Raw genomic sequence first — 15471 nt, 5'->3', positions numbered from 1 at the left:
GAGGTTGTGAAGTCGTAGTTGCCCTCTGCTATTCTAGGGTTAGAAAACATAAAAGGGAAATGGGTAAGCGAAAGAAGCTAACGTAAGTCTGCTATGCTATCTCTAAGCCTAAGGGATTAGGGAATTAGGAGCTTAGGGTATTGGGCTTAGGCTTATTGTGCTGGAAGTTAGAAATAGAGTTGGGCTTGGACTTAAATATTTCAGTATTTCGGTATATTGAAATATCAAAAACTCAATACTGAATACCGTACCGAAATACCGAAATACCATAATTTCTATATCAAAATATACCGAAATATACAGAAATACCGAAAAAACTGAAACCAAAAATGAAATACCAAATTAATTCGGTTCGGTTCGGAATACGATTTTTCGGATTTTATGCCCACCCTTAGATGATTTTTCGTTGCCCAACATACACATACTAATTAAAAACTGCGTCAAGTAGGAACTACAATCCTTTGTGGATTGCTTCATAGGATACCACTAGATCTAGGTGGACGAAGAAGACGCCAAAAAGATAGCCTCTATCATTCCATGGGGGATATATTACTATAAAATTATGCCATTTGGTTTGAAAAATGCTGGAGTACCTACATGAGGGCCATGATGACTCTTTTCCATAACATGATGCATAAATAAATAAAGGTGTATGTGGATGATGTTATCGTCAAATCTAAGAGAAGTTCAGATCACACAGTAGACCTGAAGAAGTTTTTCGACCGGCTTTAAAAATACAATTTGAAATTGAATCCGGAAAAATGTGCTTTCGGAGTCCCTGCTAGGAAGTTGTTAGACTTCATTGTTAGTCGTCGTGGTATTGAGATAGACTCATCAAAAATCAAAGCTTTTTAGGAGTTTCCACCGCCAAACAACAAGAAGGATGTGATGCGTTTTCTGGGACGCCTCAATTATATTAGCCATTTCATAGCACAGTCAATGGTGCCAAAGAACAAGAAGGATGTGATGCATTTTTTGGGACGCCTCAATTATATTAGCCATTTTATAGCACAGTCAATGGTGATATGTGATTTGATCTTTAAGATGCTGCGACGATCTGGACTGAAGGATGTTAGAAGGCTTTCGACAAAATTAAGTAGTACTTGTCTAAACCGCCCGTGTTGGTCCGGCCAGAGCCAAGAAGAGCTCTGCTACTTTATCTGTCCATTTTGGATGGAGCCTTTGGTTGCGTTCTGGGGAAAGATGATGAAACCGGGAGGAAAGAGCAGGCAATATATTATCTGAGTAATAAATTAACACCTTACGAGGCCCGGTACTCTTTGTTGGATCGCAACTATTGTTCTTTGACATGGATAGCCCAAAAATTGAGACGTTACTTCTGCGCATATACTATATATCTCATATCAAGGATGGATCCACTAAAATACATCTTTCAGAAACCCATGCCTATGGGTAAGTTAGCAAAGTGGCAGATATTGCAAAGTGAGTTCGACATCATCTATGTACTTTTAAAGCAGTCAAGGGGCAAGCAATGGCTGATCAATTGGTAGAGAATCCCCTAAACGGAGAATACGAACCATTGAAGATGTATTTTCCCGATGAGGAAGTGTCATTTATAGGTGAAGATATTGCCGAAATATATGATGGTTGGAGGATATTTTTTGAAGAAGCAACCAACTTCAAGGGAGTGGGCATTGGAGTTGTTTTAGTATCAGAAACCGGTCAACATTATCTGGTATCCACAAAGCTCAATTTCCCATGCACCAACAATATGGCAGAATATGAGGCTTGTATCTTGGGACTCAGATTTTCCATTGACATGAATATTCCGGAGTTGATGGTGATTGGAGATTTAGATCTACTGGTGCACCAAGTACTTGGAGAGTGGGCTACCAAGAACACTAAAATATTGCTGCGCTTGCATTGTGTACAAGACTTGATCAAGAGGTTCACAAAGATAAAATTTAAACACGTTCCAAGGATTCAGAACGAGTTCGTAGATGCATTGGCTACCTTGTCTTCCATGATACAACATCCAGACAAGAATTTCATCAATCCTATCTTGATTGAGATTCTTAAGCAGCCAGCTTATTGTGTCCATGTTTAAGAAGTGTTTGATTGAAATCCATGGTTCCATGATATCAAGGAGTATCTGAAGAAGGGGGAATACCCAAAAATGCCACACACACCCAGAAGCGCATGCTTCGAAGATTGGCCAACCACTTCTTTCGGAGTGGAGGAATTCTTCATAGGAGTACTCCTAATTTGGGATTGTTGTGATGTGTCGATGCCAAGGAGGTATATAGACTGCTCGAAGAAATACACACCGAAACTTGCGGACCTCACATGATCAGTTTCGTTCTGGCCAAGAAGATATTAAGGGCGGGGTATTTCTGGATAACTATGGAGACATACTGCACCAAATATGTTCAAAAGTGCTACCAATGCTAGGTACATGCTGATATAATACGAGTACCGCCCAACGAACTCAATACAACAATTTCACCCGGGCCTTTCTCTGCCTGGGGCATGGATGACATCATACCAATTGAACTCGCTACTTCAAAGGGACACAAGTTCATTTTGGAAGCTATATATTACTTCACAAAAAGGGTTTAAGTCGCTTCCTATAAGGCTGTGACTAAGAAGGTCGTAGCAGATTTTGTTCGGGATCGTATTGTTTATCGATTTGGAGTACCTGAGTCAATCATTACCGACAATGCCACCAATATCAATAGTGATCTGATGAAATCCATGTATGAAACATTCAAGATAAAGCACCGTAATTCTATAGCATGTAGGCAGCGGAAGAATGGAGATGTATAAGCCGCCAACAACAACATCAAGAAGATATTAAGAAAGATGGTGGACAATATAAGCAATGGCATGAGACGCTACCATTAGCTTTGCTCGGGTATCTATATGAAGAGATTTGATTATATGGGGATCTGGATGATGCTTCGCCTATATACATCATACAAGGAAGGATCCTTCATTTTCTCAGACCTCTGGACCCAACTAGGGTTTGAGAATCTCGTTCTCCTTTGCCGATTTTGATTGCATGCGATATCTCCTTTCCTTCTTTGTGTTTGATTGATAATTTTCCATGTTTGTCTGCTTAACTTTAATAGTACATAAACCCCCTTCCCCGTTCCCTTTTTAGGTCTCAACGACTATCACTTGACTACTATTACCACTACTATTATCCCCTCTACTCTCATTCTTCTATACTTTCTATACTCTTGGTTGTGGCCGGCTGAAAGCCAAGGCCATCGAAATTGGCTCTTATTACCTATTTAGTGCAAGCACTGCTCGAGGTTCGTTCAAAGCTCCTGCAAACTTTGATGTACTAGGAGTGTTGGGATTCCTATTGTTGTTCTTATTTTGCTGATGGTATTTGGTGATTTTTTCCTATTTGTTGTTAAATTTGCAAATTGGTAAGTGCTCAAGCTCTCTCTCAGTTATGTATTTTCCTTGCTTGTGTTCGTGATTCTGAATATCCCTGTAATGTGGCCTTTCTAAGACAATATGATATTATGCCGACCTTCTGTTTGATTTTTTCACTTGTAATTCTTCATCTGGATTTATGTAAGTTAGCATTATTAGAAGATTTTCTGGATTGTGACACTTGTTCGAAGTTGTTGTGTTTATGAGTGCCTAATCTCTCGTATTGACTATTTAATATTGTATCTTTATGTCTCAATTTAAACAATTGCCCTGAAACTCTAATGGATTACTGCCTGCCCAGAATTTGTCTTAATAAATTTCTGCACCCTTTATGTAGGCTTTAATGTTGTCCTTGTCCATATGAATCGTATGCTTTAACTAACATATAGTTTTAAGAGTTGCAATGTGGTGTCTAGTTAACTCTGTACTCTTTAGTATTGCCCAGGTTCCTAATACAGTTAGTTTTCTACAATGTGCATGGTTGACTGGTTTAAGTTCTGAAATCTGTCTGCTCTGCTTAACCTTAAGTTGGCAATGTCTTCTACTATGATATTTTGAACTAGGGAACCTTTGTGTTATACTCAACACATTTTAGATTCTTATTTGCTGCTATAGATCATGCATGTCTACTTGTTTACATGCATGTCTATAGATCATGCATGTCTACTTGTTTACCATGTGTGATTGTCATCCTCTGCCTATGACTCTGTCACACTTTTCTCACTTAGATTCATAGTTTTAAAATCCCTTTTAGATTAATTCTTAACCATGCTCTACCCTAGAATCACTCTGGAAAGCTTAATATGTGCGTCTTATGTGTGTTTACTTTGTTAACTCTAAATGGAATGTTCCTTTAACTCTCATGATTTGATGTTTATCTTTAGCATGCTCTCACCTGATTAGTAATTTAACCCACATTATTAGATTTCAATGTCAAATTCGTCATGTTTAAATTAAGTCTATTGATTCTCCTAGTTCCTATTTATTTCTTACTCAAATATGTCGCATTACTTCTAAAATTCCCATGTGTTCATGAATCCTGCTAAATATCTCTATGAGGTGTTGCCTTAGAACTGTTTAGTTGATTTCCTTGTATGGTCCATTAATTTATTTGGTAAAGTTGTCAATACTGTAATTATTGGGCTAGATACGAGTCCATGTGTGGCTTTGGGTTGTGCAAATAGACATACTCTCCTATTTTGGGAAGTATTTGAATCTGGGCCTGTTATTCGAGTGAAAAAGTTTGTTGAAGGCCCAGGTTAGCTCTTCCTGAGTCTGCTCTATTTTGTCGGGCCTGTAATTATCTCGATTCTTTAATATTTGCATATGTTTCTTCTTTTATCTTTTGTCATGTAATAATTTGTAAACAAACGATGGGAGAGATTAATGAAAAAGGGGCCGGAGTATTCTGATTTTCACATGAATGGGTAGAAAACATGCCTATAGGATTTAACTGTCTTGCTTGATATTCATTGGCGTGTTCCTATTCTGCACACTCATAGAGATCCTACTTACAGGAAATCACACACACTTCACTCATCCCATCTAAAGCATATGTATTTTCTATACTTGTTTCCAGGTTTAGTATTGTGCACACCTAGAAAGCATGCCTATAGGATACAATAACATATTTTTTTCCACTGCCCATATAGATACCATGTCTATAGAGTTTCAACTAATCCATCAATCATTCGCTTCTATTTCTCTTAGTATGTTGCTCCTTTAGATATCATAACTATAGGATCTTAATCAACTAATCAGTTACTTTGTTGCTTCGTTGCATTGCTACACTTAGATGACATGCCTATAAGGATAAAGTATTATAAACTCAATTTCAATTGTCAACCATTAGAAAACTAGCTATAGGATGCTATTACTCGTCTTTGACAACATGATCAACACCGTTAACCCTAGGGTTTTGAACAGTCTTACTGCCTCCATGCAAGAATAATATAGATGTCATACCTATAGGTTTGTAATACCTTTAATCTGCAAATCTATTAGCCTAAAGTTATAACGCTATCTGTATACTGCTGGAAATCAGAATCACCTAGAAACCATGCCTATAGGACCTAATGACTATAATGCATCTTAATTCTGAAACTGTCTACTGCCCAATCAGCTATGTGCATTCATTATTTATGTATGGGGGTTAACTTGAGCCTTCTCTTGCATTTATGTAAAGTCTTATATGTTTTGAATGTGCACTAGTTTTATCATTTTTGATCATCCTAAGTGGAGTCTTGTGACTACTCGGCCAGTCATCTCATGAGTTACCGCTCTATTTCTCTTATTTCTACTTCTTGTTGCTTTTTTTTGGTTCTATATGTGATCGAGTTGGTTGTCTCGGGTTCATAAAGGAATTGGTAAGGTTTGAGACACTTAGTCTCTATTGAGGAAGCTTAAGTTGGAAAAGTCAACCGGATGTTGACTTATGCGTTAGAGGGCCTGGATGTGAGTTCCGATGGTTTGGTTATCTTTGGGAGGTGATTTGGGACTTAGGAGCCTAATCGGAATGAGTTTTGGAGGTTCGGAGTAGATTTAGGATTGAATTGGCGAAGTTGATATTTTGACGATTTCTGGTTAGCAGGTGAGATTTTGATATAGGGGTCAGAATGGAATTTCGAGAGTTTCATTAGTTTTGTTGTGTCATTTGGGATGTGTGTGCAAAATTTCAGGTCATTCGGACGTGGTTTGGTTGGATTTTTTATCAAAAGCAGAATTTAGAAGTTTTTGGAATTCCTAGGCTTGAATCTAATGTTATTTTGGTGTTTTGATGTTGTTTTGGGAGTTCCAAGGATTGGAACAAGTTTTAATAAGGTTATGGGATATGTTGGCAAGTTTGGTTTGGGTCTCGAGGGCCTCATGTGAGTTTCAGAGGGTTGAACGGATCATTTTAAGTTAAAGAAAAGTTGCAAATTTTGGTTTCAGCTGTTGCAGGTATTTTGTTCTTCGCGTTCGCAAGAGAACCCTCGCGTTCTCAAAGGGTCAGGAAGGGAGGCATCAGGATTGGCCTTTGCATTCGCGAGGGGGAGTCCCGCATTCGCGAAGGGCCGAAATGGGAAGCATCGCGTTCGCGAAGGTTGGTGAAGCTGAGGCATCGTGTTCGCGATGGTGCGATCACGTTCGCGAAGGAGAGTTTTGGTCAATGGAATTTTTGTGCTTCGCGAACGCGAGTCTTTGACCACGTTCGCGAAGAAGGATTTCTGATCGATGGGCAGAATGTTTAAAAGTCCATTTTCGCGAGTTTTGGCCTAAGTCCACCATTTTTTACTCGGTTTTGAAGCTTTTTGAGAGAGATTGAAGAGGGAATCAAGGAGGACTTGTTGTAGGTAAGAATTTTGTACTTAAAACTCGATTCTAATGTGAAATCTACCTAATAAATCATAGAATCTAAGCTTAAAATTGAGGAATTAGGGATTGAGATTAAGAGACATTAAAATAAGAATTTGAGGGGTCATTTGGACCCCGATTTCAGTGTTCTTGGTATCTATGGACTCATGGAAGGATAAGGATTTTGTTGATGTAATTTTTATCGAGTTTCAAGATGTTGGCCCGGGAGTCGGGTTTGGCCAATTTTGAGATTTTTGGTATAATTTTGATTATTTTTGGTCAGGAGTATGTGGTACTAGTTATGCCGGACGACGAGCAGCGTCGACTAGAGAGGTTTGGCAGACTTCAGCCTCTGACTTTCAGTGGGGCAGAGGGTGAGAATGCCCAGGATTTCTTGGATAAGTGCCAGAGGATGCTTCGTACAGCAGGTATTCTAAAGACCAGTGGTGTAGGTTTTACCAAACTTTTCTAGGGCTGCCTTCACTTGGTGGGAGGCGTATGAAAGGCATAGGCCTGTTGGTGCAGTGCCCCTTACCTGGCAGCAGTTTTCTCTTTCTGGAGAAGTATGTGCCAGAGTCTCGCCAAGAGGAGTTGCACAGGCAATTCGAGCAGTTGCTTCAGGGAGAGATGATTGTGACACAGTATGAGATGTGGTTCTCTGAGTTAGCTCGTCATGCGGTCTGGTTGGTTCCAACAGATAGAGAGAGGATTACGAGGTTTGTTTATGGTCTCACATATCAGCTTCGGATTCTTATGACTAGGGAGAGGGTGACAAGTGCTACTTTCGAGGAGGTTATTGACATCGGCTGTGAGATTGAGTCGATTCACTGCCAGGAGTGAGAAGAGAGGGAGGCCAAGAGGCCTCGGGGATCTGGTAGCTTTAGTAGTGCTCCTTTGAGGGGTCAGTTCTAGTAGGGCAGAGGCCGTCCATTCAGGCAGGCTCATTCAGCTCGTACAGGTTATTGTGGGGCATCGTCGGGTCATGGTTCTCACAGTTCTCATCAGGGCCACTCATCACTAAGTGCCCTTCCAGCCTAGAGTTCATCCCATGCTCCATCAGTTCAGGGTTCTTCTATGCCAGGTCCTTTTACTGGTCATTCCGGTGTCAGGGGTTCCCTTCAATCCCCATCTCCAGCACTGGGGAGTTGTTATGAGTGTAGAGAGTTTGGGCATATATGGAGGCAGTGTCCTCATCTTCATGATAGTCCGTCTCAGCAGAGGGGTCAGCCCTCGACTTCAACTCTAGTTACTTCACCACCCGCCCAGCCAGCTAGGAGTGAAGGTCAGGCAGCTAGGGGTCGCCCTAGAGTGGGAGGTCGATTAGGTGGTGGTCAGGCTTGTTTCTATGCCCTCCCAGGTAGACCAAATGTTGCTGCTTCAGATATCGTGATTTCAGGTATTGTTTCAGTCTGCCACAGAGATGCCTCTATATTATTTGATCCTGGTTCCACCTTTTCTTATGTGTCATTATACTTTGCCCATTATTTGGATACGCCCAGTGAATCTCTCGTTTCACCTGTACATGTATCTACTTTAGTGGGCGATACTGTTGTCGTAGACCATGTGTATCGGTCGTGTGTGGTGACCATTAGATGTCTAGAGACCCCGAGTGGATCTTTTATTACTATGTATGGTGGATTTCGATATCATTTTGGGCATGGATTGACTATCTCCGTGTCGTGCTATTTTGGACTGTCATGCCAAGACAGTCACAATGGCTATACCGGGTGTGCCATGGATTGAGTGGCGAGGTTTGACTGATTATGTTCCCAGTAGAGTGATCTCATTTTTGAAGGCCCAGCGTATGGTTGGGAAGGGATGTCTTTCGTATCAAGCCTTTGTGAGGGATGTCGGTGTAGAGACTCCCAGTATTTATTCTGTACCAGTTTTGAGGGATTTTCCCGATGTGTTTCCTGCAGAACTGTCGGGCATGCCACCAGATAGGGATATTGATTTTGGTATTGACTTGGTGCCGGGCACTCAGCCCATTTCTATTCCGCCGTATCGTAAGGCACCAGCGGAGTTGAAAGAGTTAAAGGAGCAGCTTCAGGAACTCCTTGATAAGGGGTTCATTCGGCCTAGTGTGTCACCGTGGGGTGCGCCGATTCTATTTCTGAAGAAGAAGGACGGCACTATGAGGATGTGCATTGATTATAGGCAATTGAACAAAGTAACAATTAAGAACAAGTATCTTTTGCCTTGCATTGATGATTTATTCGACCATCTTCAGGGAGCGAGAATGTTCTCCAAGATTGATTTCTGTTCGGGTTATCACCAGATGAAGATCAGGGACTCGGATATTCTTAAGACAGCTTTCAGGACCCGATATGGTCATTATGAGTTCTTAGTGATGTCTTTTGGGCTGACCAATGCCCCAACAGTGTTCATGCATTTGATAAACAGCGTGTTCCGGCCTTTATCTCAATTCGTTTGTCATAGTTTTCATTGATGATATTCAGGTGTACTCGCGTAGTCAGGAGAAGCACGCGGAGCATTTGAGAGTTGTGTTGCAAAGATTGAGGGAGGAGAAGCTTTATGAAAAATTCTCCAAGTGTGAGTTTGGCTCAGTTCAGTGGCTTTCTTGGGGCACGTGGTGTCCAGCGATGGTATTCAGGTTGATCCAAAGAATATAGAGGTGGTTCAGAGTTGGCCTAGACCATCCTCAGCCACAGAGATTCACAGCTTTCTTGGTTTGGTAGGCTATTATCGCTGGTTTGTTCAGGGATTCTCATCTATCGCATCGCCCTTGACCAAGTTGACTCAGAAGGGTGCTTCATTTGTATGGTCGGAAGTGTGAGGAGAGGTTTCAGAAGCTCAAGACAACTTTGACCACAACCCCAGTGTTAGTTTTGCCATCAGCTTCAGGTTCATATACCATGTATTGTGATGCTTCAAGAGTTGGTATTGGTTGTGTATTTGTCACGCCCCAAAATCCGAGGAGCACGACCGGCGCTCAACCGAGTAAACCCGACTGAGCAAGCCTGTTAGGCTTCATACTACCCAAATTCGTCTTTGAATAAAGAGGAAATGTACACCGTTAATCAAATTCTATAAACATGTCATTAACAAGTCCATTTCATTTCCATTAACACCTTCGTTCACAATTTTGAAAATATTACACGTTTTATACATCATTGCCAAACATCAATATTTCTACTTTAATTCCAATACCAATCACTACCCACAACCTGTATACGGAGCCTCTAAATACAATTGAAGAGTAATATGGAAATGCCGGCAACAAGGCTACGGTTATACCTCAAATACAAAATACATGATAAACAGATGAAACAGGACCCCGAAATGAAGTGGGGCTCACCAAGTCAGCTGAAAGGATGATGTGGCACTAGCTGCGACCAACTCTGCCTACTATAGAAACACCTACATCCATTTAAAGATGTAGCACCCCCGGAAAAAGGGACATTAGTGCCATCGAATAGCACTAGTATGTATAACTAAACACCATCTCATTAGAAGGAACAACCATACAAGGACAAAGAAATTATAAGGATTCAACAAAAGCTTTAAACAATCACTACATCATCAAATAAAAGGAATCACATAGCTTTCACATAATTTCCATAGCTTTAGCTTGGGGCTTTTAATATTATTCATCATCATTCACAATACCACAGCTTTCTTCAGCGGAGTCCGATCACGGCCCGATCGGCTATGCCGTCTCACTAGAGACATACACTTCAATCACAATCTCATTTTCCCTTTTTATCCGGGATTCAATATCAACACAATACCACCATGTATGCGGCATGGCGTCCGATCTCGGCCCGATCGGCTAGGCCACCTTACCAAGGCATTTCCCTTTTCCATCAATCATCTCAATTCAATCTTTATTTCACATATGTCATTTCATAGGCACTTTGGGCCACAACTATCACGTCATATATTTGGCACTAGGCCACATTTCAAATCATTCCCAATTTCAATGTTAGATTTGTAATTTAGGATAATATGTGCACACAAGAGCAAATAAAATTGTAAGCATAGAGAGGACACAACATATGTAGCTTCAATCTCAATTTAAGGTCTAAGCATTTCAGTACATGATTCATATTCCTTGTACCCTTTCAAGTTATCAAGAATAGCACATTTATCATATTGATACACATCTTTAACGCATATAAGGTCGCAACCCCAAATTCATGTGAAACAATAATCAACACAACAATTCAACTTTGATCTTATCATCGTATTTACACAAACACCGGTGGAGCTTAATTTCTAAAAGACGGGGTTTTAGCCATACATACCTAAAATTTGCCCCTTAATGATACTACAATGATCCAATATACTTAAGCAACTTTAATCTACAATACAACATTCAATAGGGCAATTATTAGTAATAAATTCCATAACTTATGTCATTTAGGCATATTATCAAACACATTGTAGGTATAGACTTTTACATCACATAACCGTAGTATTAGTTCATCCAACTATCACTATTAACCAACAATTTATTCCACCATCGTTACTAACCAATTTATAACTTCCAACACCATATGTATGACCATCCATTCACACCAGCCATCAACCTCCTTAATTTACCCATTTCACAATCTCTACAACACCAACACAACCTAGATTAGGCATTTATGGCTTCCAATCACCATACAATGAGTTCTAACGTATATATCATACATAAATAATCACCATAGAGTAGTTAGAGATGATAGACATACCTCTTGTAGTAAGAATCTTGAGAATCCCCACTTGTAGTGTTCTTGACCAATTTAGGGATTTAAATGGGAATCTATGAATTTTCAAGATCAATCCTTGTTAATATAAGTGTGTAGGAGTAGTAATCAACCAAAATACTCCAAAAACATTACCTTGGATCATAGGAGGGAAGTATGGGACGGATTCCCCTTGATAGAGCAAGCCCTAGCTCAAAAATAATGACTTAGAGACTCTCCATACCCGGTCTTGGGGTATTTATAGGGCTTCTAGGCGCGGGACTGCGGTCAAACCATGCCCGGGATGCGGTGTTCGCGCTCTTACCGCGGTCTGGCCGCGCTCGGAGGCAGAAATTATCAGTTTTCCCGCGGTCGCGCCGCGGACGCGCATCTGACACAGGTCCGGTAAAATGGTCATAACTTTCTGTGTACACCTCCAAATGACAAACGGTTTGATGCGTTGGAAACTAGACTCAAAGGGATTTAATTTTGTAGGTTGTGCATCACACAACACCTTATATAACCGGAGATATGATTGTCCAAAATGAGATCTTATGTGTACTCATTCACAACTTTAGTCCATTATGAAATTTTCCAACTTGGCTTAGACTTAGGCCTCTCCTTAGACCCCAAATCACTTATAATTTGACTTATAAGCTTATTAATATATCCAATTGATATCCATTATATCATAAATCCTCACTTGAACACAAAATAAAATAATTAGCCTACTTTGGCACCACGAAATCTTAAATTACTTAGCAAAATGTTCTGGGGCTTTACATTCTCCCCCGCTTAGGATCATTCATCCTCGAATGATAATTGAAGCCAATCCGCAAATACTTAGTATAACTTATCTCCTTTCTCACACATCTTTAACTCCCAAATTTTGACTAACTCCCAAATTATTCAGAAATTTCGATAGTTTTTCCCTTGTAACTAGGCCTATCCACCTGTCAGAGAATCCCAGAAACGCATCCTATCAACATATACATAATCCAAAGATGCAACGTAATATAAAATGATGCCAACCGTGGCCCCATAAGCAACGCATTTCTAGAAAAGAAACACTATTATCATCAACTAACCATGTGATACATAATTCATAGAAGGTAAGCTTTCAACATCTTTATAGGACACAAATACTTAATTACATAGCTATCAAAACAAGTGAGGGTACTTCTCCTTCATTTCTTCCTCGGCCTCCCAAGTGGCTTCCTCACTTTGCTGGTTTCACCATAACACTTTCACGGAGGCAATTTCTTTATTTCTCAATTATCGGACTTGCCTATCAAGAGTGGCAACTGGAATTTCTTCGTACGATAATTCTTCATTAACCTCAATAGTCTCAACTGGCACAATAGTGGATGGATCTCCCACTACCTTCTTCAACATAGACACATGGAAGACTGGGTGTACCAAGGACATCTCGGGTGGCAGCTCGAGCTTGTATGCCACCTGACTAATCCTCTGATGATTTTGTACGGTCCGACATACCTCGGACTTAATTTTCCTTTCTTTCCAAACTGCATAACACCTTTCATGGGGGAAACCTTCAAAAATACCCAATCATCTTCTTTGAACTCCAAGTCTCTACGACGAACGTCCAAATACGACTTTTGGTGACTCTGAGCAGTTTTCAACCTCTCTTTAATAATCTTGACTTTCTCCATAGCCTGATGCACGAGGTCCGGCCCTATCAATTCATCTTTTCCAACCTCGAACCACCCAATGGGAGATCTACATCTCCTACCATACAACGCCTCAAATGGTGCCATCTAGATACTAGCATGGAAGATGTTGTTGCAAGCAAACTCTATGAGGGGTAAATGATCATCCCAACTACCTTTGAAATCAAGAACACAAGAACACAACATATCCTCAAGCTTCTTAATGGTCCGCTCTACCTGCCCATCAGTTTGTGGATGAAGGGCTATACTAAGATTTGCTTGAGTATCCACACCTTGCTGAAATTTCTTCCAAATGTTTACCGTGAATTGAGCCCCTCGATTTGAAATGATTGAGACTGGAATGCCATGCAACCTGACTAATTCTTTAATATACAGTTGAGCATATTGTTTCGCTATGTCAGTAGATTTGACTGGCAAGAAGTGCGCTGATTTTATGAATCGATCCACAATCACCCAAATTGAGTCAAACTTGTGCGGAGTGCGCGATAATCCTACCACAAAATCCATATTAATTATTTCCCTTTTCCACATTGGAATTTCTATGCTTTGTAACCATCCTCCATGCCTTTGATATTAGGCTTCACTTACTGACAGTTCAGACATTTTTCCCCAAAGTCCGCCACATCCCTTTTCATGTTATTCCACCAATAAACTTCTTTGAGATCATGATACATTTTTTGTAGAACCTGGGTGTATGGAATACCTGGAAGTGTGAGCTTCTGCCAAAATCCTTTCCGAAGACTATCAATATTTGAAACACATAGGCGCCCTTGGCACCGTAGGGTACCATCATCAATGCCAAAAGAAAAAGCTATGATCTTGTGTTTATGAATTCCCTCTTTCAGCTGTACCAACAATGGATCGTTGTATTGCTTCTCTTTCACTTCTACCACAAGTGACGATTCAACTCTATTCTATACAATTACTCTTCCTTCATTAGATTCCGCAAGACGAACTCCCAAACCAGCCAATCGGTGAACCTCCCTGGCAACGGCCTCTGATATGCCTCCAAATGAGCCAAACTACCCATAGATTTTCGGCTAAGAGCATCTGCCACAACATTGGGCTTTTTCCCGGGTGATATAGAATATCGAGGTCGTAGTCTTTAAGTAACTCAAGACATCTTCCCTACCCCAGATTCAATTACTCCTATTTAAAAATATATTCAAGGCTCTTATGATCCATGAATATATCCATATTGGCCCCATACAAATAATCACACCAAATCTTCAATGCAAAAACCATCGCCGCAAGTTCTAAGTCATGTGTTGTATAGTTCTTTTGCATGATTCTTGTGTTGCCTAGAGGCATAAGTGATCACTTGTCCATGTTGTATCAATAGTGAACCATCTATATCACATTTCTCTTACATATGACCTCCAAGGATTTGAGTTCTTCAATAATTTTCTTGATATAATTACAATCTTATGTGAGTACTTGCAACTTGCTCTTCAAGATTCTAAACAAAAGACATTACTGGATGAGTTTTCTTATAGGACCTTCTATTTCAAAGGAATAACATCTTCTAGCCTACGCACACACCTTAATATCATCAACATGCATGACATTACATCAAATGTAATGTAACATTGTGCTCAAACCTTTCCTAGTCAACCTCTTTCCTCCTTGTGTGCCTTATAGGATTTAAGAAACCACTCCACTTCCCTTGTGAACATTCTCATGATCCCTCCATACTGTTAAACACTTCCCAAAACACGTATCAACAAACTTAATACATATTCAATTCAGAAAGAGATACTGGCCCAAATAACAACTTGAAATCCTCCTAAATTCTTCAACAAAAACTTCTTGTTTTCCTTCTAAGTGTAAGAATTACTCCATCCTCAATAAGTAACTCACCTTATTCCCAATATTGTAGCTACCAATAGTGTTTGCTGGTATTGTGTCTTAAGAGCTATCATGTTAAACATGTTTGGTTCGTAACAAGTGTTCATCCTCTCTCACTACATTTCAAACATTTCCCTTTGTCCTTTGGGTAGATTGTGTTGTTTTGCCCTTTTTGTTCTCCCTTTCGGTTCAGCCAATACATTGGTACTATATTTCTTTGTGATTGGGACATTCATTCTCATTCCATTTTTCTATAATGCATAGTAGATAGCCTTATTGTGCCACGCACTTGTCTGCACCCCATGGACTCGTGGTATCATTGTGTCTGGTTTGTTGAGTTTATCACACCACTATTTCACCACCAGTAGTCACACTTTCCATTGTAATATGTAGACATGAACTCCCTCTAAATATTTCAGTTGATATTTAGTGTCACCCAAGTCGGTAGCATTACGGTTAGTCTTTTATACCTTCTATTAACACTTGTGCTCCAGGCG

The 15471-nt window shown here is 40.2% G+C and overlaps 1 protein-coding gene across 1 annotated transcript; it reads left to right on the top strand.

The window, feature by feature from the left end:
- Positions 1-1492: 1492 nt before the first annotated feature.
- On the top strand, positions 1493-2068 carry LOC138887439 (uncharacterized). Its single transcript, XM_070169194.1, has one exon. The coding sequence runs from the start codon at positions 1493-1495 to the stop codon at positions 2066-2068; it is 576 nt and encodes a 191-aa protein (XP_070025295.1).
- Positions 2069-15471: the final 13403 nt, after the last annotated feature.

Source organism: Nicotiana sylvestris, chromosome 3, assembly GCF_000393655.2.
Source record: "Nicotiana sylvestris chromosome 3, ASM39365v2, whole genome shotgun sequence".
NCBI classification, from domain to species: Eukaryota; Viridiplantae; Streptophyta; class Magnoliopsida; order Solanales; family Solanaceae; genus Nicotiana; species Nicotiana sylvestris.
Note: the sequence above shows the minus strand (reverse complement) of the source record. Positions and strands in the feature narration are given on the sequence as shown.

Excerpts from the sequence above, each read along its gene's own strand:
- LOC138887439 (XM_070169194.1), top strand. The coding sequence starts at position 1,493 with ATGGCTGATCAATTGGTAGAGAATCCCCTAAACGGAGAATACGAACCA.